General features: G+C 51.2%; 1 protein-coding gene across 8 annotated transcripts; it reads left to right on the top strand.

Moving 5' to 3' along the window:
• Positions 1-352: 352 nt before the first annotated feature.
• CACNA1F (calcium voltage-gated channel subunit alpha1 F) lies at positions 353-25,722 on the top strand. Of its 8 annotated transcripts, none has more exons than XM_019629662.1 (48): positions 353-462; positions 1,910-2,159; positions 2,532-2,637; positions 2,856-2,989; positions 3,238-3,380; positions 3,475-3,627; positions 4,243-4,439; positions 4,548-4,651; positions 5,257-5,447; positions 5,697-5,789; positions 5,903-5,996; positions 6,168-6,194; positions 6,311-6,471; positions 7,388-7,613; positions 8,495-8,702; positions 8,795-8,915; positions 9,030-9,111; positions 10,003-10,048; positions 10,238-10,289; positions 10,766-10,928; positions 11,114-11,243; positions 11,732-11,791; positions 11,937-12,043; positions 12,126-12,213; positions 12,643-12,750; positions 12,837-12,889; positions 13,948-14,094; positions 14,810-15,011; positions 15,106-15,264; positions 16,069-16,179; positions 16,426-16,509; positions 17,302-17,322; positions 17,519-17,647; positions 17,998-18,063; positions 18,305-18,396; positions 18,816-18,975; positions 19,215-19,342; positions 19,659-19,755; positions 19,948-20,050; positions 20,308-20,409; positions 20,590-20,720; positions 20,966-21,097; positions 21,355-21,524; positions 22,202-22,327; positions 22,433-22,560; positions 22,653-22,771; positions 23,153-23,350; positions 23,630-25,722. In XM_019629662.1, exons 1-48 carry the CDS (start codon positions 438-440, stop codon positions 23,858-23,860), a joined length of 5,958 nt encoding a protein of 1,985 aa, XP_019485207.1. In that variant the 5' UTR covers positions 353-437; the 3' UTR covers positions 23,861-25,722. The 8 variants fall into 8 exon arrangements, with proteins under 8 accessions (XP_019485207.1, XP_019485208.1, XP_019485206.1 ...); XM_019629663.1 differs by having other exon boundaries at positions 2,850-2,989; positions 12,742-12,750; XM_019629661.1 differs by having other exon boundaries at positions 2,850-2,989.
• The last annotated feature ends 1,744 nt before the right edge of the window (positions 25,723-27,466 follow it).

Below are 27,466 nucleotides of genomic sequence, written 5' to 3'. Positions count from 1 at the left end.
TCTTGCACATGTACCAGGCATGCCAAAAAATGTACACACATGACTTGTATTCCTGTTTTCTTATTGGTATATACTGAGTATTACAATTTTAATACAATTTTGTCCTTTCTTAAAATGTGTATACATTTTTTGGTACCCTCTGTATTATGTTAGGTTTATTCCTATGTACTTCAAATTTCAGATACTGTTGGGAAAATTGTATCATTGTCCTTATTTTAGTTTCTGGCTGTTTGGTGCTGGTATATATTTTGTAAAAACACTTAAAAAAATCAGTGCCTTTTCTGTTGCCAGGCTCTGCCCCACAAAAGTCCCATCTGTGACCCTGCTCACCCTCCCATCCCACCCTGTTATGGCCCCGCCCTGTGACCTTAATCCTTCCAAAGCTGGGGGAAGAGAGGGGGGCTGTTTGCAGATGACTCTTCAACCTCCAAAGAAGGATGTCGGCATCTGAAGGCGGGAAAGGTGAGAGCAGACTTCCACCCCTGCAGACCCTTTGAGCAAGCCTGGGCTCTGCTCTACCCTTGGCCCCTCTGACCCACCCACTGCCCACCAGGACCCCACCACGGGAGAGCCACCAGGGGACCAGAACTACATCACCCTGTACCCATCCCAGCCAGCCCCATACACAGCCTTACTGCCAACTGAGCCCTGACGCTCAGCCTGACCAAAAACACTGCCCCCATTGCCTCCTAGTCCCATCCACAGCCATAGTTCTCAGCTGAAACCCAACTCTAACCCTGGCCCAGACCCCTATTCTAGCTCCCACCCCAACCTCAACTCCAAAGCCAGCCCCAAACTTAATCCTAACACAAACCTGACAAACCAGAGGGCAAACCCCTGTTAGAGTCCAAACCCCAACATGGATACAGACCTTACTGTGAACTCTAAAGTCACCTAACCTCAACCCCAACCCCTGGATGTCAATATGGTTAGTGAATGGGTCTCTGATTTTCCAAAAAGAATGCAGACTCATTTTTAAGGACAAAGAAAATTAGAAAGAGAGAAGAACACACACTTGATGGTGGTAGTAAGTCATGAGGGCTGAGTCAGAGATTGCCTGGGTTTGACCCCCAATTCAGCCACTGCATCAAATCACTGAACACCTCTTTTTGCATCAATTTCCTTACCTGCAAAATGGCAATAATACTATGTGCAAGACAGTCTTCTGAATGCTAAACTCATTTAATCCTCATAACAACCCTATAATGTAGTTTCTTTTATTACAATCTCATTATACAGATAAGGAAATTGAGGTTCAGAGGGATTATGTAACTGGCTCAAGGCCACACACAGCTACCAAGTGGTAGAGTCAGGATTTAAACTCAGACAGCTTCTTTTCTCCAAAGGTGGGGATCTTAACCAGGCCAATCTACTGAACCTCAGAGGCTGAAACAAAGTCATGGGAATTGGGAATGGCCTTAGCTGAAAACCCCAATGCAAAACTTAGATCCCATCCAAACTCAACGTCAGCCCTAACCTTGATCTAATTCTAACTCTGGCTCATTCAGATACCAAGTCCTAACCCTAAATCATAACCTAAGCACACTCCATTCCCACCTTTATTTAAACACAAACCAAAAATCCACCAGTTGAATTTAACCCTAAATTTGCCTCTAGCTATAAACTTAATCGTACCTTATGCCAACTTAAACTCTACACCCAAGCCTAACACCAAATCCTACTTCACTTGGAAACATACTCTCACCTTCACTCCTCTATAAACTTTCACTCTACCCCCCAATCAATTCCAACACCAACTCTTACCTCCCAATCCTTAACTCAGGCACCCCCAACTCTTTCTAATTTTACATGCTCTTTTCCCCTCCCCTCAGACAGAGATGGGATCAGGCAGGAGGCAGCCATGGTTGCCCCAATAACCTGTCCCTCCTAACTCGGTTTCTCCACACAGACATCACCCCAGAGCCCAGTCCAACCAATGGCTCAGGCCCTAGTCGCGAATGGGGGCTGTGCCCTGGGCCCCCAGACTCAGGGGGTGAAATCGGCAGGGCATCGGGCTTGGGGACCCCTAAACGAAGGACTCAGCACAGTAAGCACAAGACAGTGGCAGTGGCCAGTGCCCAGCGGTCACCGCGGGCACTCTTCTGCCTCACCCTGGCCAACCCTCTGCGGCGGTCCTGCATCAGCATCGTGGAGTGGAAGCATCCTGGAAGGCCAGGGGCAGGCGTTGGGGGTGAGGGTCACCAGGGTACCAAGAGTCAAGGATTGGGTCAGGGCTAAATGAAGAAGGGCTAAGGTCACCAGGGACCAGGGGTCAAGCACTGGCTTAAAGGGAGAGTTGAGGAAAGTGAGTCACCAGGGGAATCAGGAGTCAAGGAGTAAGTCACAGCAAGAGTTGAGGATGACTAAGCTTTCTAGGGGAGTCAGAGTCAAGGCCTTGGACAGGGCAGGGGCTGGAAATGTCAGGGCTGGTCACCTTGGGATCAACAGTGAGCACTGGGTGGGGAGGTCCCCAAGGGAATGTGAGGGTTCTGAGGCTGCTCTGCCTGGGTCCTTGACTATGTCAACCTGAGGCCCTTCGACATCCTCATCCTGTTAACCATCTTTGCCAACTGCGTGGCCCTGGGGGTCTACATCCCCTTCCCAGAAGACGACTCCAACACTGCCAACCACAACCTGGTGAGGCTCACCCCACTGTGCCCTGCCTCCTCTCCAGCCAGCTACAGCCCTAGTCAAACCACGCCTCAAGCCTTCCAGCCAGGTCCCACCCCACACTGATCCAAATGACCCTCCCCTTCCTAGAGCCACACCCTGTCCCAGCTATTCCCCCTTCCCTTCCTCCCCTCAATCCCCAACCCAAATGCCTCCCCAATCTCCGGCTCTTCCCCCAGGAGCAGGTGGAGTACGTATTCCTGGTGATTTTTACTGTGGAGACAGTGCTTAAGATCGTGGCTTACGGGCTGGTGCTCCATCCCAGCGCCTACATCCGCAATGGCTGGAACCTACTCGACTTCATCATCGTCGTGGTTGGGTGCGCATCTGCGGGGAACACCCCCCCCCAACCTAGTTCAACCTCCCACCCCAGACCCGCTGAATTCGGGGCTCAGGGAAGCGACTACTTTAGACTGTCCCCATTTGGCAGCCAGAATCAGGAATATTAACATATTTAAGCCTATTTACATTTCCGGTTACAGGGACTTGTGCTTTCCAGAGGAGAAAGGAGGGGTGGGAGAGGGTGCCAAGTCCTGACCCCCACCTCGTCCCTTGCCCTCCCATCAGGTTATTCAGCGTGCTGCTGGAGCAGGGCCCCGGACGGCCCGGGGACGCTCCGCATACCGGGGGGAAGCCAGGAGGCTTTGATGTGAAGGCATTGCGGGCATTTCGGGTGCTGCGGCCACTGAGGCTGGTGTCTGGGGTCCCGAGTGAGTGGAACTCCCCCCGGGGTTGGAGGTGGGGGAGGGAGCGAGAGGCTGAGCGGATCCTGCCCCTACTTCGCCCACTTCTCGCTCCCCACAGGCCTGCACATAGTGCTCAATTCCATCATGAAGGCGCTGGTGCCGCTGCTGCACATCGCACTGCTAGTGCTCTTCGTCATCATCATTTATGCCATCATCGGACTCGAGCTGTTCCTCGGACGCATGCACAAGACATGCTACTTCCTGGGATCTGGTCAGCCAGCTCACCCTTACCGGGATAGAACACGCCCCCTCCACTGGTTCCTAGGCCCCAAGGTGTTCTCAAGGAAACCCAAATTCACAAGACTCCACCCACAAGTTCAGGCTCCACCCCCAATAAACAAGCCCTACCCCCATAATCAAAACTCCGCCCTTAATCCTAGACTAAAACCGCCCCCCTCGCTAATACCTCGGTCCTATCACAAGACTCCGCCCTTCAGCCAAGGGCCAGCACTTAAAACTGCAAGCTTCCGTACTGGCCCCATATACTCAGGCCTTCCATTCAGACCAAAGCCCAAGCTTACGCCATCCTCTTTTTAAGAGACCCTCCCAAACCCACAAGACTCCACCGCCTCCAGGCTCATGCCTCACTGTTATTTACAAGATTCTGCCCCAAGATTTACAGTCCCACTCCCTAGATCCCTGTGGTTGGGGTTCAGTTTCCCAGTGGTTCAGAATCCTGACCCGGCAGAGTCAGAGGCTAAGGGTTACCCTCTATTTAGAAAAGTCTAGGACCCTGAGTTGAACTTCCCAGGTGGGCGGGGCTCCAATGTGGCGGCGCCTGCGGGTGGGCGTGCTTCGGAGCTCAGAGCTCCAGGACTTCCCACAGACATGGAAACCGAGGAGGACCCGTCGCCCTGTGCATCTTCGGGCTCAGGGCGTGTGTGCACGCTGAACCAGACCGAGTGCCGCGGGCGCTGGGCAGGACCCAACGGAGGCATCACCAACTTCGACAACTTCTTCTTCGCGATGCTGACCGTCTTCCAGTGTGTCACCATGGAAGGCTGGACCGATGTGCTCTACTGGGTGAGGTGGACGGCAGGCACACAGTGCGAAGGTTGCACCTGCCTTTCCTCCCTGAGCTCAGGCGGGAGTCTGCGTAACTTGAGGGATGCATGCCCTCTCTCTCCCCAGATGCAGGATGCCATGGGGTATGAGCTGCCCTGGGTGTATTTCGTGAGTCTTGTTATCTTTGGGTCCTTCTTCGTTCTCAACCTTGTACTTGGCGTCCTGAGTGGGTGAGGAGCCTAGACACTCCCTTCATCCTGCCCCTCATTCTCCCATCATCCTGCCCCTCAGCCCCTGTCCTTTTTTTTTGTTCCTATCAAACTCCTAGGCAACCTTCAAAACCCACCCGAAATAACCCTCAATTCATTCAATCAACACTGAGTATCTACTGTATGCACAGCACCATTTTTGGAATGAAACAAGAGACAAAAAGCCCTGCCTTCCTGGATATTACATTTTGGGGGAGAGAGACAGATAACAGCAACATACACAATAAATAATATATATGTAGTGTTTTACATGGAATATGTGCTATGGAAAGAAAGGAAGGATAAAAACAGGAAGGGGGAGATCTTGCAGTTATAAATAGGGACAGTCAGGACAGGCCACCGTGAGAAGGTATTATCTGAATAAAAATGTGAAAGAGATGAGGGAACGAGCCATGTGGGTATCTGAGGAAAGAGTGTCCCAAGCAAAGGGAACAGCTAATGTGAAGGCTCCAAAGCAAGAATGTGCTTGGCATAGGCAATAAACAGCAAGGAGGCCAGTGTAGCTGGAATGGGGAAGGAAAGGGGGGCAGCGTGGTTCCCCCACCTAGCCCCGTATCCTCCCTCAGGGAGTTCTCCAAGGAGAGGGAAAAGGCAAAAGCGCGAGGCGATTTCCAGAAGCTTCGAGAGAAGCAGCAGTTGGAGGAGGACCTGCGGGGCTACCTGGACTGGATCACGCAAGCGGAGGAGCTGGACATCGAAGACCCCTCAGCTGACGGCAACTTTGGTTCTGTGGCTGAAGAGGGCCGAGCTGGCCACCGTAGGCAACCCCAATCTGGCCCATTCCCTGCTTCATGCAGGCGTCAGATGCAGGCTGCCCTCCTGAGACCCAGCCCCCAGTTGGACACAGAACCCAGACCCAGACCCAGATCCCCTTCCTAACTGTGCCCAGAACAAAGATTCCAAGTAACACCTCCCCCACCACACATAGAAACACACGCCCATACACACACACATCCCTAACTTCGCCCCAGACCATGCTCCCCAACTGTCCTCCCTATACCCTCAGGGCCACAACTGGCAGAGCTGACCAATAGGAGACGTGGACGTCTGCGTTGGTTCAGTCACTCCACCCGCTCCACACACTCCACCAGCAGCCATGGTGGGGCTCCATCCAGGTTGGGGAGAGGGGCGGGATAGGTAGACAAAGGAGAAAGCCAAGGATGGAACCCTGAGGTCTTCATGTGCTGACCTCTATTCCCACCCTGCCCACAGCCAGCCTCCCAGCCAGTGACACCGGTTCAATGACAGAGACTCCAGGCGATGAGGAAGAGGAGGAGGAGGCTTTGGCCGGTTGTACACGCTGCCTGTGAGGGTCCCCAGCCCTTGACCTCTAACCCAGCCCAGAACCCAGTCCAAACCTGCCCTTGGTACTTACTTTAGACTCCAACCTTGACCTCAGCCCCTGACCTCCAGCCCCAGCTGCTGACTGCTCCCTCAGCCCCTTATGACACCTACCTCTCATCCCCCTCTTTTCCAGAAACAAGATCATGAGAACCAGGGTCTGGTGAGTTGGGGAAGTTATGTGACTCCTGGACCCCATGACTTTGTGAGCCCCACCTGAGCACCCCAGGACAGGCTGAGATGGGTGATCTCAGCCAGTGGACTCCCCTTTCCTCCCAGCCGCCACCTTCGTCGAGCCAACCGGGGCCTTCGGGCATGCTGTCGTCAGGCTGTGAAGTCCAATGCCTGTTACTGGGCCGTGCTGCTGCTAGTCTTCCTCAACACGCTGACCATCGCCTCAGAGCACCACGGGCAGCCCGTATGGCTCACTCAGACCCAGGGTGCGCCCGCCAGCCTCCCAGCCCTCCTCTCCCCCAGCCCCCAATGACCTCCACCCCAGAAATGTCAACCCAGGATCTCTCGGATGCCTCAGACCCCCACATGCTGCCTCACTGCGCAAGTAAATGCAGAAACCTTAGCCTGTCCCATCCCCACCTTGTAGCTTACTTATGTAGCACTTGCTGTGTGTCAAGCTCTGTTCTCTGAGCTTTATATGCACTAACTCAATTTCTTTTCACCACAACCTTATGGGAATTAAGTACTAAGGCACAAAGTACTGAGCACCAAGATACTGAAGAGTTAAGTAACCGATCCCAAGACTCAGCTAGTGAGTGGCAAACCCAGGCAGCCTGGCTTCAGAGTCCAGGCTCTTAACACCACTCTGTCTGGACAAGTTAAACCCCATGTTCTTCCATTTCCCCATCTACAAAATGGGGCTAGTAATAACATTCACTTCATGGTGTGGTTAGAAGGATTAAATGAGTTAAAGTGAAAAGTGCTTAGAACATTGCATGGCCCACATAAAGCTAACACTTTATAAGTGGTAGGTGATACTAGTATTCATTTTAATCTCAACCCCAATCTTAATATTGAGTACACTTCTAACCCCAACCCTCAAACCAGCCCAGTCCTAACTAAACCTCAGCCTCTAACTCTACCCTTGAAGTAAAGCTTTTCTGGGCTCATAGAGGCTGACTGAGGCCCCACCCCAACTCTACCCCTTGCCCTAGCTTCAAATCCCTCAAAACCTTACCCACTCTGACCTACAAACTTATCTTATTCCCTAACCCTGACCCCACCCCCAGCCTGTGCCTAACCTGTGATACCAGCTACCCCAGATCACCCCATGACCACTACCTCCCCACATGTCACCATGGAAACTGGCTCGCCTGGCTGTCCCTCCCTCTCTCCCCACAGAGTATGCCAACAAAGTGTTGCTCTGTCTGTTCACGGTGGAGATGCTTCTCAAGTTGTATGGTCTGGGCCCCTCCACCTATGTTTCCTCCTTCTTCAACCGCTTTGACTGCTTTGTGGTCTGTGGGGGCATCCTGGAGACCACCCTGGTGGAGGTGGGCGCCATGCAGCCCCTGGGCATCTCAGTGCTCCGATGTGTGCGCCTCCTCAGGATCTTTAAGGTCACCAGGTGTGTGTGTGTGTGGCGGGGGGGGGATAGGACTGGAGCCCCAAACACAGCCCAAACAGTCCCCACCCCAGCTCCAATGATAACTTTATATCACCATTCATTTCACAAATACCCATTGAGTGCCTACTGTGTGCCAGGCACCCTTCCAAGCCCTAGGGAAACACCAGAAATCAAAGCAGACACAAGTTCCTGCCTTCATGGAGATTCCAGTCCAGTGGGGAGGGTGTCTACTCCATTTCTTTCCCCTTCCTTAAACTCAACCCTGTCTCTGAACTCAATTCCATACTCATGCCCAACCCAAACCCCATCCCCAGCCTCCAACCATAACACCGGCTCTAACCCAATCCCAACCCCATCTTCAACCTCATCCCTAACTCACAGCCTCATCCCCATCACTAACCACAACCCCCACATCCATAACTTCTAACCATCAGCCTATCTCCAACCACAACCCTGTCCCCAGCCCCAATCTTATCCCCATCCTCTCCTCTGTCTCAACACTCAATTCCAACCTTATCCCCAACTTGGTCATCTACAAATACTCCCTAACCCCGAACCCCAACCCCATCCACATTTGCAATTTCTAACCCCATCCCTAGTCCTGGTCCCAACCTGAAACCCAATTCTATCTCGACCAGCTTCCATTTACCCTCCATCCCAACCTCATTTCCCACTACACCCCTAATGCCAACGCTAACCCCAAACTCAATTTTCCCTTCACTTCTTATTCTCAACTCACCCAAACTCCAAAATCACTACCAACCATGACACGAAAGGTCATTTTCAACTGCCTACCCTAATGCATCCCAAGCTGGAGCCCTACCCTGGTTCCTGACGCACCACTCAACATGTCAACCCTGCCCCCTCCATTTCTGCTGCAGGCACTGGGCATCTTTGAGCAATTTGGTGGCGTCCCTGCTCAATTCAATGAAATCCATCGCATCCTTGCTGCTTCTCCTCTTCCTCTTTATCATCATCTTCTCCTTGCTTGGCATGCAGCTGTTTGGGGGCAAGTTCAACTTTGACCAGACGCACACTAAGCGAAGCACTTTTGACACCTTCCCCCAGGCCCTCCTCACTGTCTTTCAGGTGGGGCCTGGAGACCATGGAATGGGTGGGTCATGAGCATCCTAGGGTGGAGGGAGGGTCCCAAGAGCTTCATGGTGACCTCCCACCCCCAGATCCTGACAGGTGAGGACTGGAATGTGGTCATGTATGATGGTATCATGGCCTATGGTGGCCCCTTCTTCCCAGGGATGCTGGTGTGTGCCTACTTCATCATTCTCTTCATCTGCGGCAACTGTATCCTCAGAGCCTTGGGGGCCTGGATGGTGGCAGGGTGGGGGTGGATAGAGGGGCCTGGGTGGTACAGAGGCAGGCTGCTTCTCCATCCTTTGCAGCCTGAGCTCACGCCAGACATCCTGTTGAATGTGTTTCTTGCCATTGCTGTGGACAACCTGGCCAGCGGAGATGCAGGCACTTCCAAGGACAAGTGCAGGTGCTGTCTGGTTCTGCTTCCAAGACAGTCTCTCCCTGGATCCCTGCCTAAGAACCACACACATACATCCCACACCACCAGAGATGCCTCGCTCACCCTGGCAATCCCCACCACCAGATCCAACCTGCAGTCCTCATTCATTCAACCTGCATTTATTGAGCACCTACTTTGTGCCAGGCTCTGTTCTAGATGCTGAGACAGCAAGGGTCAAGGTAGACAGAGTCCTCTCCTTCATGAAGCTGACATTTGAGTTGGGGAAGGCAAGCAAAACACAAACAACTGAATATATAATATACTTTAATTAAATATATGTTAACAATATAATGAAGAAAATGAAAGCTAAATAAGAATAGAGAGAAATGAAGATTGCTATTTTGTTTAGGGTAGTCATGGAAGGTCTCTATGCAGGGGTGACAGTTGAACTGAGACCTGAATAAAATGAGGGAGTAAGCAATGAAAGTATTTGGGGGAAGAATGTTCAAGGCAAGAGGGAAGTGTGTGCAAAGGTCCTGAGGTGATGATACTCTCAGCACATTCGAAAAACACCTGGAGTGAAATAAGCAAGGAGGAGAGTGGTAGGAGGTGAGCTCAACTGAGGGAATAGGGAGGCCAGACTGAGGGTATTCTGAGCCACAGTGAGGGCTTTGGTTTCTGCTCTGAGTGAGTGGGAGCCATGGGAGGGGTATGAGCAGAGGAGGGATGTGCCAGACTTAGGATTTAACAGGATCCTTCTGGCTGCTGTGAGAAGAACAGACTGCGGGGATGAGGGCGGAAGCAGGGAGGGTCTATGAGGTCTAAGAAAGGCCTGTTCTGAGTGCAATACCCATCCCCCAGCCTCACCCATCTGTTGCAATCCTTAGCAATCACCACCTCCCCCATTTCCTCGCACAGGGAGAAGAGCACTGAGGGGAAATCACCACAGGAGAATGGAGCATTGGTGAGTTAGGAGCTAGTGTACGATCTACACATCATACTACCACCAATACCTGTCTATGTGTTTGTGTCTTTAACCCCCTACCTCTGCCTACTTATTCCTTCATTATTCCATCTCTTCCATGCCTCCCCTATGTCCATCCCCTGGTGTCTCCTCCACCTTCGATGACCCCCTCCACCTTCCTGTCCCCAGGTGCCTGGTGGGGAGAATGAGGAAGAGAAGGGTGCAAAGAATGAAGGAGCAGGCAAGTGGCCAGGGTCAGGTGGAGGAGGTGTGGGACCTTACGGACAGCACCCAGACAGAGCTCTTGACCCCTGAGATCCTCTTCTCTAGAGAGCAGCCTTTTCTGAGATCATCTTGAAAATAATGGGTTTCATGTGTGACAGCAATGTTTGGGACTTTGAGATTAAAAAAGATAAACAGACATTTTGTTTTACCACAGAACTTCTCAGAGCCTTTGTGTTATAACAGTGTGTATATATATGACTGTAAGGATGGCGATGTTCATTCAACACACATTTACTTAGCTCTTACTGTGTTCCAGGCACTGTTCTAAGTGCTGGGACACAACAGTTAGCAGAACAAATTAAAATTCCTTCTCTGAGGAGCTGACATTCTAGCAGGGAGGTGGGAAGAATTTATCCTGTGACAGATACTGTTCTACGTACTTTACATACATTTTCTCAATTAATTCTCTCTCTTTTGATCTTCTGGTGCCAGGCATGGAGGAGCAGGAGGAGGAGGAGGAGGAAGAGGAAGAGGAGGAGGAGGAGGAGGAAAGGGGTGCAGGACGTGTGGAACTCCTGCAGGAAGTTGTACCCAAGGAGAAGGTGGTGCCCATCCCTGAGGGCACTGCCTTCTTCTGCCTCAGCCAAACCAACCCGTGAGTACCAGGAATAGGTGAGGGGGTGGGGCAAGAGGTGCTGGGGCAGGTGGAGAGTCAGGGAGCAGCCAAGGCTGGAGGAGGGGTGCACAGCCTGATGCAACAAGGCCAGGGCTGCATTCCTCCGGCTCCCCCAATCAACTGTGGTTCTGGATTCTGCTCATGGCCCATTTCCTATTCCACAGATTGAGGAAGGCCTGCCACACCCTCATCCACCATCACGTCTTCACCAATCTTATCCTGGTGTTCATCATCCTCAGCAGTGTGTCCCTGGCCGCTGAGGACCCCATCCGAGCTCACTCCTTCCGCAACCACGTGAGCTTTTGGCTCGGGGCTGGGGAGCACTCCCAGGTGTGTCCTACTGGGCACAAGCTGGGGTCAAGATGGAGACAGGGAGAAGATTCTTATCTAGGTAGAGAGAGAGGGGCAATAATGGCAGCTGCTGTGGTGCCAGCCTTTACTGAGTGTGCAACATACTTGGGGAAGCGCCAGGGAGAAAAGAGATCAGGATTCAGCTGAAGAGGAAGCTGTACTTAGAGAGGTTGAGTAGGCCAAGGGCACCCATGTAGCTGGGTAGAAGCAGAGTAGCCCAAGTTTGAACCCTACTCTTTCTGATGGCCAAGTCTTTTGCCTTGTAGAGAAGTTCTTGATGATCATGAGAGAGGAAGGATGGAAGGAGGGATGGAGGGAGAGAGGGCAATGCTTACATAGAGATACACACACACACACACACACACACACACACACACTTAGGATCCCCCTCAGCCATGACTCAAAGACTCTCCCTCGTTCTCATCCCCCAGATTCTGGGGTACTTTGATTATGCCTTCACCTCCATTTTCACTGTGGAGATTCTACTAAAGGTAACTAACAGACCCCCAATTATACCCCGAGTTGCCTCAACCCACTCCCCACCTACTGCCACAGCCCACCTCTACTGTTTCTATTCCCTCCTCCTCCTTCTATCTCCAAATCTGGAGGCTAGCCTTATGACCTCTTATTTCCCAGATGACAGTGTTTGGGGCCTTCCTGCACCGAGGCTCCTTCTGCCGTAGCTGGTTCAATCTACTGGATCTGCTGGTGGTCAGCGTGTCCCTCATCTCTTTTGGCATCCAGTGAGCGACCCCTTACCCACCCCATTCCTCCCAGAGCCCAGACCAGGCCCCAACCAGGGCCTGAGGACCGCCCTCTCCCCAGCTCCAGCGCCATCTCGGTGGTGAAGATTCTGCGAGTACTCCGAGTACTTCGGCCCCTTCGAGCCATCAACCGGGCCAAGGGACTCAAGGTAACCCCACTCTACCCAAACCCACAAGTTCCAGGCCCTGTCCTGCCCGTGGGGCCAGGATTACTGATCAGATTGACCATTTGCATTGATACATGACCACACAGCCTAGACCTGACATGTAACCACATGTGCCTGACCACTGACCATGTGGCCTGGCCCATGTTCCTTACCAGTGGCCATATTTCTCTGATCCGAGTTGCTCACATATGGCCACATACCCCTGCCTGGCAAACCCTTATGGCCAGTTGGTGCCCTCACATTCCTGGGCCACATCACTGTCCTTTGACCATGTGTACCTGACCATGTATCCCTGACCTGAGACCACATGTCTCTGACCCAAGTCCCTGAGCCCCATCCATGCCCAGATTCCCTGCCCCATGGCCACTGTGGCCTGCAGTGTCCATTACCCATATTTGTGGGTGCCTACAGCATGTGGTGCAGTGTGTGTTTGTGGCCATCCGGACCATCGGGAATATCATGATTGTAACCACACTCCTGCAATTCATGTTTGCCTGCATTGGCGTGCAGCTCTTCAAGGTGAGAAGAAACACTGGAGGGAAGCCCAGGTATGGGTTAAGGTGCGGATGAAGGGTGAACCTGCTTGACAAATACCCTCCCTGCAGGGGAAATTCTACAGTTGCACTGATGAGGCCAAACACACCCCCCAAGAATGCAAGTGAGTGGCTGAGACCCTGCCCTCCATGAGGCCCAGGACCCCTCCCAAAGCCTGCAGAGGACCCTAGAGCTCACCAGGGCCCCTGAAACCACTGGAGTTTTCTCCCAAGAACTGCAGAGACCCCAGATTTTATCAAAGCCCCAAGACTCCCAGAACTCCCCCAAACCCCATGATACACTACCAGAATGCTCCCAAGAACTACGAAGGCTCTCAGATCTCACCAAAGCCTAAGAGGCCCCCCAATACCTCCCCCAAGCCCCTCTCCACATTCTCCCAAGTTACCTACAGTCCACTCTAGACCTCCCAGAACTCCCCAAACATACCCCTCTCCACCCCCACCCCCACCCCCACACCCCTGCTCCACCTAATCCTCAGTTTCTATCTTGAGACTCCTGTAGAGGGTAGTGGTTAAAAGCATGGGCATTGAAGTCAGACATTCCTGGTTCAAATCCATCCCATGAGACTTTTCTTTAACCTTGTAACTTCTTACATTTCTTATCCTTGCTGAGTCCCATTTTTCTTAACTAAAAAATGGGGATAAAAAGTGTACAGATCTCTTTGTGTGTGTGTGTGTGTGTGTGTGTGTGTGTGTGTGGAGTAAATGAGCTACTACACAAAGAGTGTACTACAATGTAAAGTTACTCCGTGTAAAGCCTACCACCACGCCTTGCATAGACTTAGTGCTGATCAATGTTGGTTATTATTAGTATTATTTTTTTTCTGGGTGGTAATGATGATGATAATAATGGTGATGAGAGTTAACATATGTGGTGCCAACTATGTGCCACACATTATTCTCATTGACTGACTTCACTAATCCTTGTAACAAGCCAGGAAATATGTTCTGTTATTATCCTTATTTCGTAGATGGGGAAAACTGAAGCACAGAGAGGTTAAATGCCCAAGGTCACCCAGCCAGTAAATGGAGGGGCAGGATTTGAACCCAGGCTATTCAGCTCCACCACTATGCCCTGCTGCCTCCATGCTGGAGACCCCAGTCCCCTTTCTACAGCTCCCCACCCCTCCTCACCCACCCAGCTTGTCTGCAACATCCACAGGGGCTTCTTCCTGGTCTATCCTGATGGAGATGTGTCACGGCCCCTGGTCCGGGAGCGGCTCTGGGTCAACAGCGATTTCAACTTTGACAATGTCCTTTCAGCCATGATGGCTCTGTTCACTGTCTCCACCTTCGAAGGCTGGCCTGCGTGAGGGGCAGAGCCCCAGGGATGGGCAGGGGACTGGGAAAGAGTTTCTAGGGGACTGGCTTAGAATCTGATGCGGATAGGTGGGAGAGTATCTTGGGATGTGATTAAAGTTCTGTTGAGACTGGATAAGGTTTTCTTGGGACTAGTGGGTATATCAGAAGACTGAGTGAGGGTCTCCCAGTAGCTGGCTGGGGTGCTTTGGGGACCTGGGTAGGTGGGGTCGCTAAGAATTGGGTAGAGGTTTATGAGGGACTTTGTAGAAGTCTAGAGAGGACTTGGTAGGATTTAGGGAGGACCAGGTAGATGCCTGGGGAGACTGGGTGGAGGTCTCAGAGGAGATAGATTAGGAGATTCAAGGATTTCCAGAATGCTGCCCAAGTCTTTGGGGTACTAGCTAGAGATCTCTGGTGTGATGGGACAGGGGATTTACAGATCTTTAGGGGCTGGTGGAGGAGTTCTGGGGAAATACATGGGCATCTCCAGGTGGCTGGAGAAGCAAATTTGGGGGTCTGTGGGAACTCAAAGGATTTAGGGGTCTTAGAGAGCCTGGTAAAGGTCTCTCAGGGTACGTATGGAGGTTCCAAGTGGTTAGATCAGGGGGTTAGGGGTCTTTGGAGTGCCAAGAAGGAGAGTCTGGGGTGACTATGACAAATGGTCTGGGGGAAGGTCTGAGGGGGCTGGGATACCCCCTCATCTGCCTCCACCGGCTCCCTAGGCTGCTATACAAGGCCATTGATGCACATGCAGAGAACGAGGGCCCCATCTATAATTACCATGTGGAGATCTCAGTGTTCTTCATTGTCTACATCATCATCATTGCATTCTTCATGATGAACATCTTTGTGGGCTTCGTCATCATCACTTTCCGTGCCCAGGGCGAGCAGGAGTACCAAAACTGTGAACTGGATAAGAACCAGGTGACCTTTGAGCCCTAATCCATGACCCCGACACCATACACACCTCCTTGCCTCTGGACCCCACTGCTCATTCATGTCCTGAACCCATATGCAGCGTCAGTGTGTGGAATATGCCCTCAAGGCCCAACCACTCCGCCGCTACATCCCCAAGAACCCACATCAGTATCGCGTGTGGGCCACTGTGAACTCTGCTGCTTTTGAGTACCTCATGTTCCTGCTCATCCTGCTCAACACGGTTGCTCTAGCCATGCAGGTCTGAGATCTTCCCCTGCCAGACACCCTATTCTGTCCACACAATCACTTGGGAACCAATAGGAACACTTTTGTAACAAAACCCCCAACTGACAGAGACTTAAGCTATAAGGATATTTGCCACATTTCTTCAAATCTAAGGCCAATAATTGTAAGCTGCATACTGATTTCAGAGATCTAAGAATGTGAAAAAAAATGGCAGATGGCAATTGTAAGTTGCCATTGATTGTGAAGTGCACCCCAATTTCAGAAATTCTAAAACGTGAAAAGGTGTGCATCCTGGAGCCAACGAAATATGGTAGTCACCTTACATAACAAGAAGTGTGGAGATAGGCTGTATCCTCATTGTTCATCAAAGACTCAGCCTCTATATCTTTCTACTCCACCACTCTTAGTCGGTTGGCTTTCATTCTCATGCTTGTTGCTTTATGGTCACAAGATGGCTGCCACAGCTCCAGGCATCAACACTACATTCAGGGCAGGAAAAAGGAGGGGAGGTTGTACCAGGGGGCTGTCCTCATTTGAGCCTTTTATTGGAAAACAAAAATATTTTTCACAGAAGCTACCCAACCAGAAGCAGGCTTATGTTTCTGTCTCAGTCAGAACTAGCTGCAAAGGAACCTGGGAAACCAAGAGCTGGGCTTTCTAATATCCATAATGGGAGGCAGACAATGTGAGGGATTTGGCCAATACATAGTACTACCACATCCCCAGACTCACCTCAGCCCAAACCAGAGAAAATTTGGTTGGGAATGGGGGCATCTCTGCTTCTGGATCTGTCCTCACATCTGATTTTGTCCCCCAGCACTATGAGCAGACTGCTCCCTTCAATTATGCCATGGATATCCTCAACATGGTCTTCACTGGCCTCTTCACTGTTGAGATGGTGCTCAAAATCACGGCCTTCAAACCCAAGGTGCTCCTCAGCCCTAGACCCACCTGCAGGGTGGGTGAATCTTTGGGGTGGAACTCATTGCGGAGCTCTTGGGGGGCAGCAACCAGGGAGTCGTGAGACTAGGGAGTGAGAGGGATCCAGATGTATGTAGGCCTATCGTGTAATCCAAGCTGGGCCCTGCCTCCCCAATACCCCTACCACTACTGGCCCCCTACCCTAGCTTGCTAGCTCTGAGAAGACAGGGCACTGCTTTCCTCCCGCCTACAGCATTACTTTGCCGATGCCTGGAACACATTTGATGCTCTTATTGTGGTGGGCAGCGTAGTGGACATTGCCGTCACTGAAGTGAATGTGAGGACTGACCTTCCCACTAACCCACTCTCGCCCTACTAACCTTTCCTCACCTCAATCCCCAGCCTTTCTTTAAATGTGCAGGCGGCTCCCACTCCCATCCACCCCACCCATGGAGGCTCAGTGCTCCTCATTCCAGCTCTATCCTTTCCGAGTTCCTATTGGGTTCAACCAAAGTCCCCCTCCACCAGCTCCCTTATTCCATTTGCAACCTATCCTCTGGCTCCACCATGACCTAAAATGACTCTGTTATTTCTATTATTTCCTTCATCGCCTCTACATCCTCCTCCATTGGCTCCATCATCTCTTCTGACTCCTTCATTGGCTCCATTTCCTCCACTGACTCCATCATCTCCAACACTGGGTCTTTCACATCTGTCATTACCACCGACTGCACCGATGGCTCCATAATCTCCTCCATTGGATACTGCATGGTTCTATAACCTTAATTGACAACACTGCTGGTTCCATATCTCCATCACTGGCTTCTTCATTGGGTCCCCCATTGGTTCTCACCACCATAAAATAACTGGCTACATCATTTCCTCCACTGGCTCCAATATGTCTCCTCCGTCATCTCCTGTACCCTCTCCTCTCCTTCCACTCCCATTACCAACTTTTCCCACAACCACCTTGATCCACTACCACATAACCTTCCCCACCATCTCTTACATAATGACTCTACCATCCATCATCCCCTATAACTGTTCAATCATTTCTCCCCTTGTTCATTTGGACCTGTGATCTCATTATCTCCTCTCTCACCTCTGTCTTGGCCATATCTCCCTCCAGAATGGTGGCCATCTTGGCGAGGTAACCTCAGAATAGGGACTCAACTTCTTTTCTCTCCCACCCTTTCTTTTTTCCTGATGAGTCCTAATAAATGCTCCCTGACCATCCTGGGGCCTGACTTCTGAGCGATTTAAGGGCTGGGAGGGCCAAAGCGTGAAACAGGGAGGTGGCTGGGGCAAATGTGGGCTGAGAATACCCACCACACCCCCAACCCCAGAGCTCTGAGGACAGTTCCCGCATTTCTATTACCTTCTTTCGCCTCTTCCGAGTCATGCGGCTGGTCAAGCTTCTCAGTAAGGGTGAAGGGATCCGCACGTTGCTTTGGACATTCATCAAGTCCTTCCAGGTAACACCCCCATCTTTTGACCACCTCTTGCCCCCCACCTCACATCTCTCAGCCTGCCTTTTTATCACCCCCAGAACTATATCTCCCATGCCATATTCTCCTGCAACATCATTTCCAGTTTTCTCTGTTTTCTAGGCTCTCAATTCCCAACATGCCTTGGCCCCTCACTGACCTAACTCTATTGTGTTTAATACTGTGTCCACATTTGGGAGACACTGACAGTCATAACATGGGCACTTGAGGGATGGACCGCATCTCTCAGCAGGTCCAGGCTTAAGGCAGCAGTGTATTCTGGGAATTATGGTTATTTGCCTGGCCCTGAGTACCTATCTTCCTCTCTATCCCCATAGGCTTTGCCCTATGTCGCTCTTCTCATCGCAATGATATTCTTCATTTACGCAGTCATTGGGATGCAGGCAAGTGGGGACCCCAGGGAATGTCCCTCCTGCACTCCTCTGCTGAGGGGAGTTAAGTAGGAATAACCCAAAAGTGGGGTTGGTGGGTGAAAGACAGACAGACACATGTCTGTAAAATGGAATCATCAGTGCCTGCTTGTCAGGGTTGTGAGGATCCTTTGGGTATTAGGAGGTGTGAAATGGGTGGGAACCTGTGGAGGCACAGGTTCACCCTTCTGTCTTAGCTCCTGTATGCCCACAGATGTTCGGCAAGGTGGCTCTTCAGGATGGCACACAGATCAACCGAAACAACAACTTCCAGACTTTTCCACAGGCTGTGTTACTTCTGTTCAGGTACCATCTACACCCTCCCCTGCCATCTGTGTCCCCAGCATGCCCTTGGGTGCCCACACACCCTGTCTGGGCCCCAGATTGCCTAAGCTGTAAAACTAACAGGGCAGCATGGAGTTCCATATTGCCTGAGACTTTTTCTGCCTGTGATCTGAATCTTTTAGAATATTCTAGCCTGAGCCATCCTTTTTCTGGTTGTAAGATGTATCCCCTTCTTAGGCCTCCGTGTCCCACCTGTAAAATGCTAATATGACTGTCGTCAACATGGCATGCCAGCTTTTTACATGTCAAAATGCTATTTGTGCCAGACGTAGCCCCTAGCAGGAAGTGGGTCATCTCTTAACCCCTCCAGCCCCCACAATGCCACTTGCCATGACTTCATAGCCGCACCTCCAAGATGGCACCCCCAATGTGATCCTTAGGTGTGCCACTGGTGAGGCATGGCAGGAGATAATGCTTGCCACCCTTCCTGGGAATCGGTGTGACCCCGAATCTGACTTCGGTCCTGGCGAGGAGTTTACCTGTGGTAGCAATTTCGCCATCGCCTATTTTATCAGCTTCTTCATGCTCTGTGCCTTCCTGGTGAGGAATATTTTTTCTACAACCACCACCACAGCCATGGGGGCTGGTCCTGAAAAGTCTGGGGATGTCAAATGAAGTGGGGAGCCCAGATCTTCAAAGTGGATGAAAGGGCTGGCCTGGTGACAAGATCAACCCAGGAACTCATGACCTAGTGACCACATAACTGTACCTCAGCCTCCCAACCTCCCCCCATACCCTGTTCTGCCCTTTACCTAACCTTCCTGCTCACTAACCTGCAGATCATAAATCTCTTTGTGGCTGTGATCATGGACAACTTTGATTATCTAACAAGAGATTGGTCCATCCTGGGCCCCCATCACCTGGATGAATTCAAGAGGATCTGGTCTGAGTATGACCCTGGAGCCAAGTATGCCCTCTAACCCCATACCTGTTATCCCATGGGACAGCGCACTGCCCCACACAGTCTCCCAGCCCCAGAACCTCTGGCCTACTCTTCCCATTATCCAGTCAGTAGATGCCCAAGGTTCCCACTGCCCCTGTCCTCTGCCTCCCCCACTTCCGCCCCCACCCCTCCCACACACACACTGCCCTTCAATTCTTCCCTGGCAAGCTCTGGGTTATTGGTGGGGAGAGGTAGTGATGAGCTGATGGGGCCTTAAGAAAGGGATAGAGCGGGTATCTCCAATCCAATAGTGCCTCCCACCCACCCCCACCTGCCCAAGGGGCCGCATCAAGCACCTGGATGTGGTTGCCCTGCTGAGGCGCATCCAGCCTCCCCTGGGATTCGGGAAGCTGTGTCCACACCGAGTGGCCTGCAAGGTCTGTGCAACTGCCCACCCCCCACCTTGCCTCTGAGAGGGCTGTCCACCATCTGGCAGGGGTGGGCAGAGACTTTACCTTGGATGAGGAGGGGGTGTTTTGTTGCATCATCAAAAGTTTCTGCCTCTGGGCATTCGTGCCTGCATTGCTGGCATTTGCCCAAAGTGAGTTTCACGTCCCTGGTGTGCACAGAGACTTGTGGCGATGAACATGCCCCTCAACTCAGATGGGACGGTGACATTCAACGCCACACTCTTTGCCCTGGTTCGGACATCCCTGAAGATCAAGACAGAAGGTGTGTGGGGAGGGGAGGGGCAGGAGTTGGAAGGTTCCCTGGGGAGGTTACAGGAAGCAAACTGGAGTGACGGTCCCCACTCCTAGCTCTGAATCTCAAAATGGGTGACTTTGGCTTGCCTAGGCCCGTTTCCCCACCTGTCCAATGGGGGCGGTGCACGACTGTGGTAGAAGCTTGTGAAGCCCCTCCAACAGTGAGGGAGTGGCTGTGAAGGGCTTTTCCGATTGGTTCATGCCCCACATCCTCTCCTGATGCAGGGAACCTGGAGCAAGCCAATCAGGAGCTGCGGATTGTCATCAAAAAGATCTGGAAGCGGATGAAGCAGAAGCTGCTAGATGAGGTCATCCCCCTTGCTGACGGTGAGCAGGCCCCACCCCAATTCCTTGAGACCACCTCTGAATGTCAGATGATTGATTGCTCACCACCACAAAACCCGCACTGGCTGGAGGGGGTGGGGACAAAGAGGATTTCATGCTGTGGATAAGGTGTGGGGAACTGAGAACCCCTATGTAACCCTGCTTTCTCTCCCTTGCCCCCAGAGGAAGAGGTCACTGTGGGCAAATTCTACGCCACATTTCTGATCCAGGACTATTTCCGCAAATTCCGGCGGAGGAAAGAAAAGGGGCTACTAGGGACCGAGGCCGTCCCAAGCACCTCCTCGGCCCTTCAGGTCTTCAGAGTGGGGCCTGGGTGGGTGGGGGTAGGTGGGGGCACTGTGGCAGAGGCTGACTGTCCTCTTGATCTCATGGAACCCATGTCACAGATGAGGAAACTGAGGCCCCAGAACCCACGGAAGGTCAGGGGTGGTTGAGGGGCTCCTTCCTGGACCCCACACTCCTGTATGGGAAGGAGGATTTATGGCAAGGGAGTTTATACCCTGAGCTGTCCTGCTTCCCTAGTTTTCCACCCCCACAGGCTGGTCTGAGGAGCCTACAGGATTTGGGTTCTGAGATCCGGCAAGCCCTCACCTGTGACACAGAGGAAGAGGAGGAAGAGGGGAAAGAGGGAGAGGAGAAGGAAGATAAGAAGGATCCAGAAACATACACAGTGAGGACAAGTTTCCACTTCCCCAGAATTGTATAATACTCCCTCAATCCCCTGATTTCCTCACTGGCTCTGGGAAGAAGCCCCACAGAGAAGCACTTCCTGCAATAGACAAATGTTTCTTTGGTACCTATCATCCACTGTTGGAGGGCAACACCCAGATTCAGCCCGGGCCCTGGGGAACTCATTGGAGACAAACTATATGACCAAGTGACTTAGATATAACATGGATGCAACCTTCAGTCCTGTGACTTCCACAGGCCCCAATGGGTTCCCAGACCCCATCTCGCCAGAGCTCGGTGATTTCTGTGTCCCTGCCTGCTGGGAACAAACTCCAAGATTCACTCTCCCTTGGGCCCAGTGATGACGAAGGGGGAACTCCCAACTCCAGACAGTCCAGTGTGTCCCAGGCTGGATCCCACGCCCACAGGTACAGTCAAGAATCTGAGGGAAGATTGTGAGGGAAGAAAGGGACTAGCCGCTGTATGGGGGGTAATTCAGAAGCATTGGGAGAGGGCCTTCTAATGGAAGTTTGGTAAAAATGGGAGAGATTCAAGGGCTTAGGTGGGAATAAAGGGTAATAAGAGATTCATGTGAGAAAGGCAATGCAAAGGCAAAAAGTGCATAATGTGGAACTAAATGGGTTTAAATTCAAATGCTGAATTAGCCATTTGTTAAGTGACCTTGGGCTAGTCACTTAGTTTTCATGGTCGTTAATTTCCTCACCTGTGAAAGGGGAATAATAATAGCACCTTACCTCATAATAGAAGGATGAAATGAGGCCACACCTAGCTTTTACAGCTTTCTCCTCATCCCCCTGAACACACCCCTGATTCTTGTGCTAAAGTTGTCTCTTGAACAGACAAACTTTGTTTCTTTTGAAGTGTTGGGTCCTTTCAGGGAGACAAACTCCTATTAAAAGAAAGCCCATGTCTACTTTAAAATGATGACAGATTAATTTAATGTTATGTGAATTTCCCCCTAATTAAAAAAAAATAGTAGCTCTGCATTTCTGTAAGGGAGGAGGCATGGAATGAGAGGGAACCAGGGTCCCAGAACCACATATTGGGGGGATCTGATCTGCTTAACTTGCCTCACTTTCTCCAGGAGGACCACTGGGGCTCCCATTTTCACCATTCCAGAAGAAGGACGTTTTCATCCCGAAGAAACTGAAGGGCAGGAGGAGCAGGATGAGGAAGAGGAAGTCCCTGGCGGGCTCTCTGACTATGATCAGTAGGATGAGCCCATGAGCCACGTGTGGGAGGGCACGACTGCTAGCACCCCATCGCCCATGTCCAAGCCTGGGCTCACCTTCTTCCCTCCCTCCCTCCCACGCAGGCTCTCCTACTTAGATGAGCAGGCAGAGACTCTCCCGCACCCCAGCCTTTTGCCACTTCACAGACCCCAGAAATATGTAGAGGGGCACCGTGCCACACGCCGCCGTCTGCTGCCCCCGACGCCTGCAGGTGAGAGTGGGAGTGGGTCCTGGGGGCCCCCAAGGGCCAGCGGGGCAAAAGGCTGACATTTCTCATTGCCCCCGGCACCCCTTGCCCCCCAGCCCCAGGTCGGAAGCCCTCTTTCACAATCCAGTGTCTGCGGCGCCAGGGCAGTTGTGATGATTTGCCCATCCCAGGCACATATCATCGTGGGCGTAACTCAGGACACAGCAGGGCACAGGTGAGCCCGTAGACAGGGTGGGGGTAACCTAGGCTGAATTTATCTGGCACACTACACATCAGGCCCTTCCGAAGAATGGGGCACATATGAATTCACACAATCCTCCTTGTAACTGTGAAGTGGGTACTATTATTAGCCCCAGTTTACAGATAAGGAAACTGAAACCCAGCGAGGCTCACTCAAGATCACACAGCTAGTAAGTGGCGAAGCTGAGGTTTAATCCCAGGTCTTCTGTGCTCTTAAGTAAATTCAAATCTGATTTACACACATTCAGCTTGACTCAAGTTGTGCTTGTGGGTAAGAGGTAGGTACAGGAGTGAGTCCTATACCCTCACACTCCACCCATCAATCACTGTCCCTCTGATGTTTATTCTAATTCAGGGTTCCTGGGCAACCCCTGCTCAACGGGGTCGGCTACTGTATGCCCCACTGTTATTGGTGGAAGAGGGTGCAGCAGGGGAGGGATACCTCGGCAAATCCAGCGGTCCACTGCGCACCTTTACCTGTCTGCACGTGCCTGGAACCCACTCAGACCCCAGCCATGCCAAGAGAGGCAGTGCTGACAGCCTGGTGGAGGCTGTGAGTCCAGAAGGGGCATGGGCAAGAGGAATGGGGAGGAAGGAGAAGAAGGGGGAGCTTGGGAAGGAGGGAAAAGGGGTCCCCAGTCTCTATGCTGTGCCTGTAGCTCTCCCTTTGCTCTGTGACTCCTGCGTAGCATGATGTGTGCACCACTGTCAGCCACTGTCTTCCCTGCATGCCCTCATGGCTATATCATTTAAACACAGGGACCCCTCTGTGCATGCTGCTTCGACTTTATGCTGTGCCCTCTGTCAATTCTGGTCCTATCTGTGCCCCCAGGTGCTCATCTCCGAGGGCCTGGGCCTCTTTGCCCAAGACCCATGCTTCGTGGCCCTGGCCAAGCAAGAGATTGCAGATGCATGTCACCTGACACTGGACGAGATGGACAGTGCAGCCAGTGACCTGCTGGCACAGAGGACCAGCTCATTTTATAGTGACGAGGAGTCTATCCTCTCCCGCTTTGATGAGGAAGACCTGGGAGATGAGATGGCCTGTGTCCATGCCCTCTGAATTCCCATCCTCCCCACTACTCAATAACCCTGCCTTCCCTTCCCCAGAGGGAGACAGGCATGTACCACACCCTTGGATTTTGGTGTCTTTGCACTGTGGGCCTAGTGCTTCCCAGGAGCCCCCATCCATCCATCCCTCTGTTTCAGGGCTGAGCCACTGCCCACACATGGGTATTTCCAGAAACCAGGACAGCCAGGTCTGATTCTTCAGCGTCAGTGAAGGAGGGAGGAGGAGGAGGAAGAGACAGCAGCCAAAAAAAGCTGGAGACAGATTGGAGCTGGTGGGGGAGGGGGACGGTACTGGACAGACATGGAGGAAAGAGGAGAGAGGGGAATTGGATGAGCAGTAAAGTCAGAGATTCCACAAGGGGTCACTCAGGTCAGACTGAGGAAGGGCAAATGGATGGGAAGGAAAGAATAAGGAAATCCAGAGGAGAGTCCTGCCAGTAGAAAGGCCTAGAGGTTGGAATAAGCCTAGTATGTGATGTGTCAGGCAGAGGGGTCCTCTGATGGCAGTGGAAATTTCAGGGAAGCTAAATTGGGATCACCCTGTCTCCCACCTCCCACCTTCTGCCTGGGAAAATGAAAATCTAAATCCACTGGCAGAAGACATGGGTGGCGGCAAAGGGTGTGGCTCCCAGCCCCGGGGAACACACTCAGGGTCACCTAGCTTTCCTGAGGTCAGCTGAGAGTCACCCACTCTCCTTCTACACAGATCCCAGAGCTCCTCTTTCTGCTTCTTGCCTTACCTTTAGTCATTGCCCAAACTTTAGGGTCTCACTCACTCAGCGAATGTTTATCAGGGACTTACTTTGTGCCAGGCACTCTTCTGGGTTTCCCTTAGAGAAAACTGAGCTGGCTTAGACATGTGACAGGACTTGTCCAAAGTGGTAGTCAGTCCCACTCCACAGGAGTTGGAGGCACTGCTGGGAGTGACACGGGATAGGGCCACCACTTGGGAAGGTATGATCTAGGGTCTCCTCTGAGCTCTCAGAGCAGGGGTTTCTCACTTGTATAATTTGTGTCAATCAATCCACTGAAATTTGAGGAAAGCCAGAATTGGAGACTGGAACGTAGAATATAGAGTTGCACTAGGCCTTGAAACAAAGGCGTGTTGTGGATGGGCTACTCCATTGTGTATTGTGGGGACAACAAGTCATGGATAGGACATAGATAGTGAAAGGAGATTTGAGGGATGAGGTGGGAGAGGCCACCTGAGGCCAGATGACGCTAAGCATTTCAATGCCAGGCCCCAAAACCTGGGACTTTTCCTAAAATCAGTGGGAATCCATGGGAGGGATTTCAGCAGGGTAGCGACATAGTTAACTTTGCATTTTAAACAGATGCTCTGATGGCTGTGCTGAAAACAGAAGGGAGGGGGAAGGGATTGGAGATGCTAAAATTGGCAGGAACAATGGTCGCCTTAGCCAGGGGAGGGGGCAGAGGAGATGATGAGAAGTGAGTGGATTCCAGAGATGTATAAGAGGTAAAATGAACCATTTATTTGGCCCTGTGCTAAATGCATTACAGTGATTATCTTGTTTAATCTGCACAACAACCCTATAGGTACCATTTTAAGCCATCTTACATGTTCAAAGTCATACAGGAATAAATAAATATTAGAGGTGGGATTTAAACTCAAGCGATTGAATGTCAAGACCCATGATTTTCCCCCAGTAAGGCAATAACTGGGAAGTATCCATTACATATTTATGTGAATTTGAGTGTGTGTGTTCTAAAAAATAGGTATACATTCAGATAATTAAAAATTCAAGAGGTACAAGGGATATACAATGAAAAATTTCCCTTCCCCCGGCATTATCAGATATGTGTGTTTTTTTTAAGATTTTATTGGGGAATTAGGGGAGCAAAACAGCGCTGGGGAATCGGGAAAGGGGAACAGACAAGTTGCTGTCCTGTTGTTCTTCAGTCTAGTTGTGGAGGACATCACTTCACTGGCCCATGTTGGTATTATCATTGCACTCTTCCCAGGAGAGGCAGATTGGTCACCGGCCACTGGATGGCTGCTCACGGAGGCTCTTGGCAGCTCACGCCAGCTGCCGGCCGCTCATGCCGGCTGCCAGCCACTCACGGTAGCTTATGACAGCCCACTGCAGCCTACGCCATCCCTGGCAACTAATGGCAGCCCAACTCCAGGTCGAGCTTTTGTTCACCATCTTAGCTGTAGAGGGCGCAGCATCACTGGCTCTAATGTGGGATTCAAACTGGGGCCCTGCTGCCCAGAGCCGGCATCCCAAGCCAACTCTTAACCAACACGCCACTTGGCCGGCCCTCAGATATATTTTATACATGTATAGGATGCTATACTGATAAGTTAGCACAGTGGCTAACAGGTCCTGGAGCCAGAGTTCCTGGGTTCAAACCTTAGTTCCACCATTTACCAGCTGTGTGATCTTAGGAAAATTATTTTGCCTCTCTGCACCTTAGTTTATTCACCTGTAAAATGAGGATAGTAATAGTACCTGCCTCATAGGGTTGCCATGAGGACTTAAATGAGTGATATATGTGAAGCTCTCAAAACAGTGCTTGATATAAAACAGCCACAATTTAAAACGTTAGCTCTTCTCTCTATAATTTATAATATAATCTTTCTCTTCTTTTCGTACACAATTCCTACAGTTTGGCATCTTGCATGTCTTAACTAAACATTTTGGAGATCATTCCACATCTCCATATTATTATTGATGACAGTTGCATAGTACTCCATTTTGTAGCTGTATCAGACTTTAAACAGGCCGCCAGTAATGAGCACTTAGGGAGTATCCGTTCTTTCTTATTATAAACAAAGCTGCAGCGTATCATCTTATACATACATCTTTTAGCACATTTATGAATCTATCTGTAAGATATATTTCTAGAAGTGTAAATGCTGAGCCAAACATTATATGGATTTGTTAGTTTGCTAGATTTTGCTAAATTGCACTCTACAGAAGTTATACCAGTTTCACTTCCACCGGCAACTTATAAGAATGTCTGTTTCTGGCCAACCTGCCAATATTGAGCATTATCAAATTTTTTTATATTCACCACCCTCAAAGATGAAAAACAGTATCTAAGTAGTTTTTCGGTTTTTTAAAAAGATTTTATTGGGGAATCGGGGGAAGGGTAACAGACAAGTTGCTGTCATTGTGTTCTTCAGTCTAGTTATGGAGGACGTTGCTTCACTGGCCCAAGCTGGTACCATCATTGTGCTCTTCCCGGGCGAGGCCGATCAGTCGCCGGCTTCTAGACAGCCGCTCATGGCGGCTGCTGGCCGCTCACGCTGGCTGCCGGCTACACACGGTAGCTTAAGGCATCCCACTGCAGCAAGGGACTGCAGCTCACGCCATCGCCAGCAACCCACGGCAGCCCAGCTCCAGGTTGAGCTGTTGTTCATCATATGTGGGATCCGAACCGGGGCCCTCTGGCATCCCAAGCGAGTTCTTAACCATCACGCCACTCGGCCGGCCCTGGGGTTCTTTCTACATAGTATCATGTCATCTGCATATAATGACAATTTTACTTCCTTACTGATTTGGATGCCTTTTTTTTTTTTCTTGTCTGATTGCCGTGGCTAGAACTTCCAGAACTATGCTGAATAAAAGTG

The sequence above is a fragment of the Hipposideros armiger genome, unplaced genomic scaffold (genome assembly GCF_001890085.2).
Source record: "Hipposideros armiger isolate ML-2016 unplaced genomic scaffold, ASM189008v1 scaffold_862, whole genome shotgun sequence".
In the NCBI taxonomy this organism is placed as follows: domain Eukaryota; kingdom Metazoa; phylum Chordata; class Mammalia; order Chiroptera; family Hipposideridae; genus Hipposideros; species Hipposideros armiger.
Note: the sequence above shows the minus strand (reverse complement) of the source record. Positions and strands in the feature narration are given on the sequence as shown.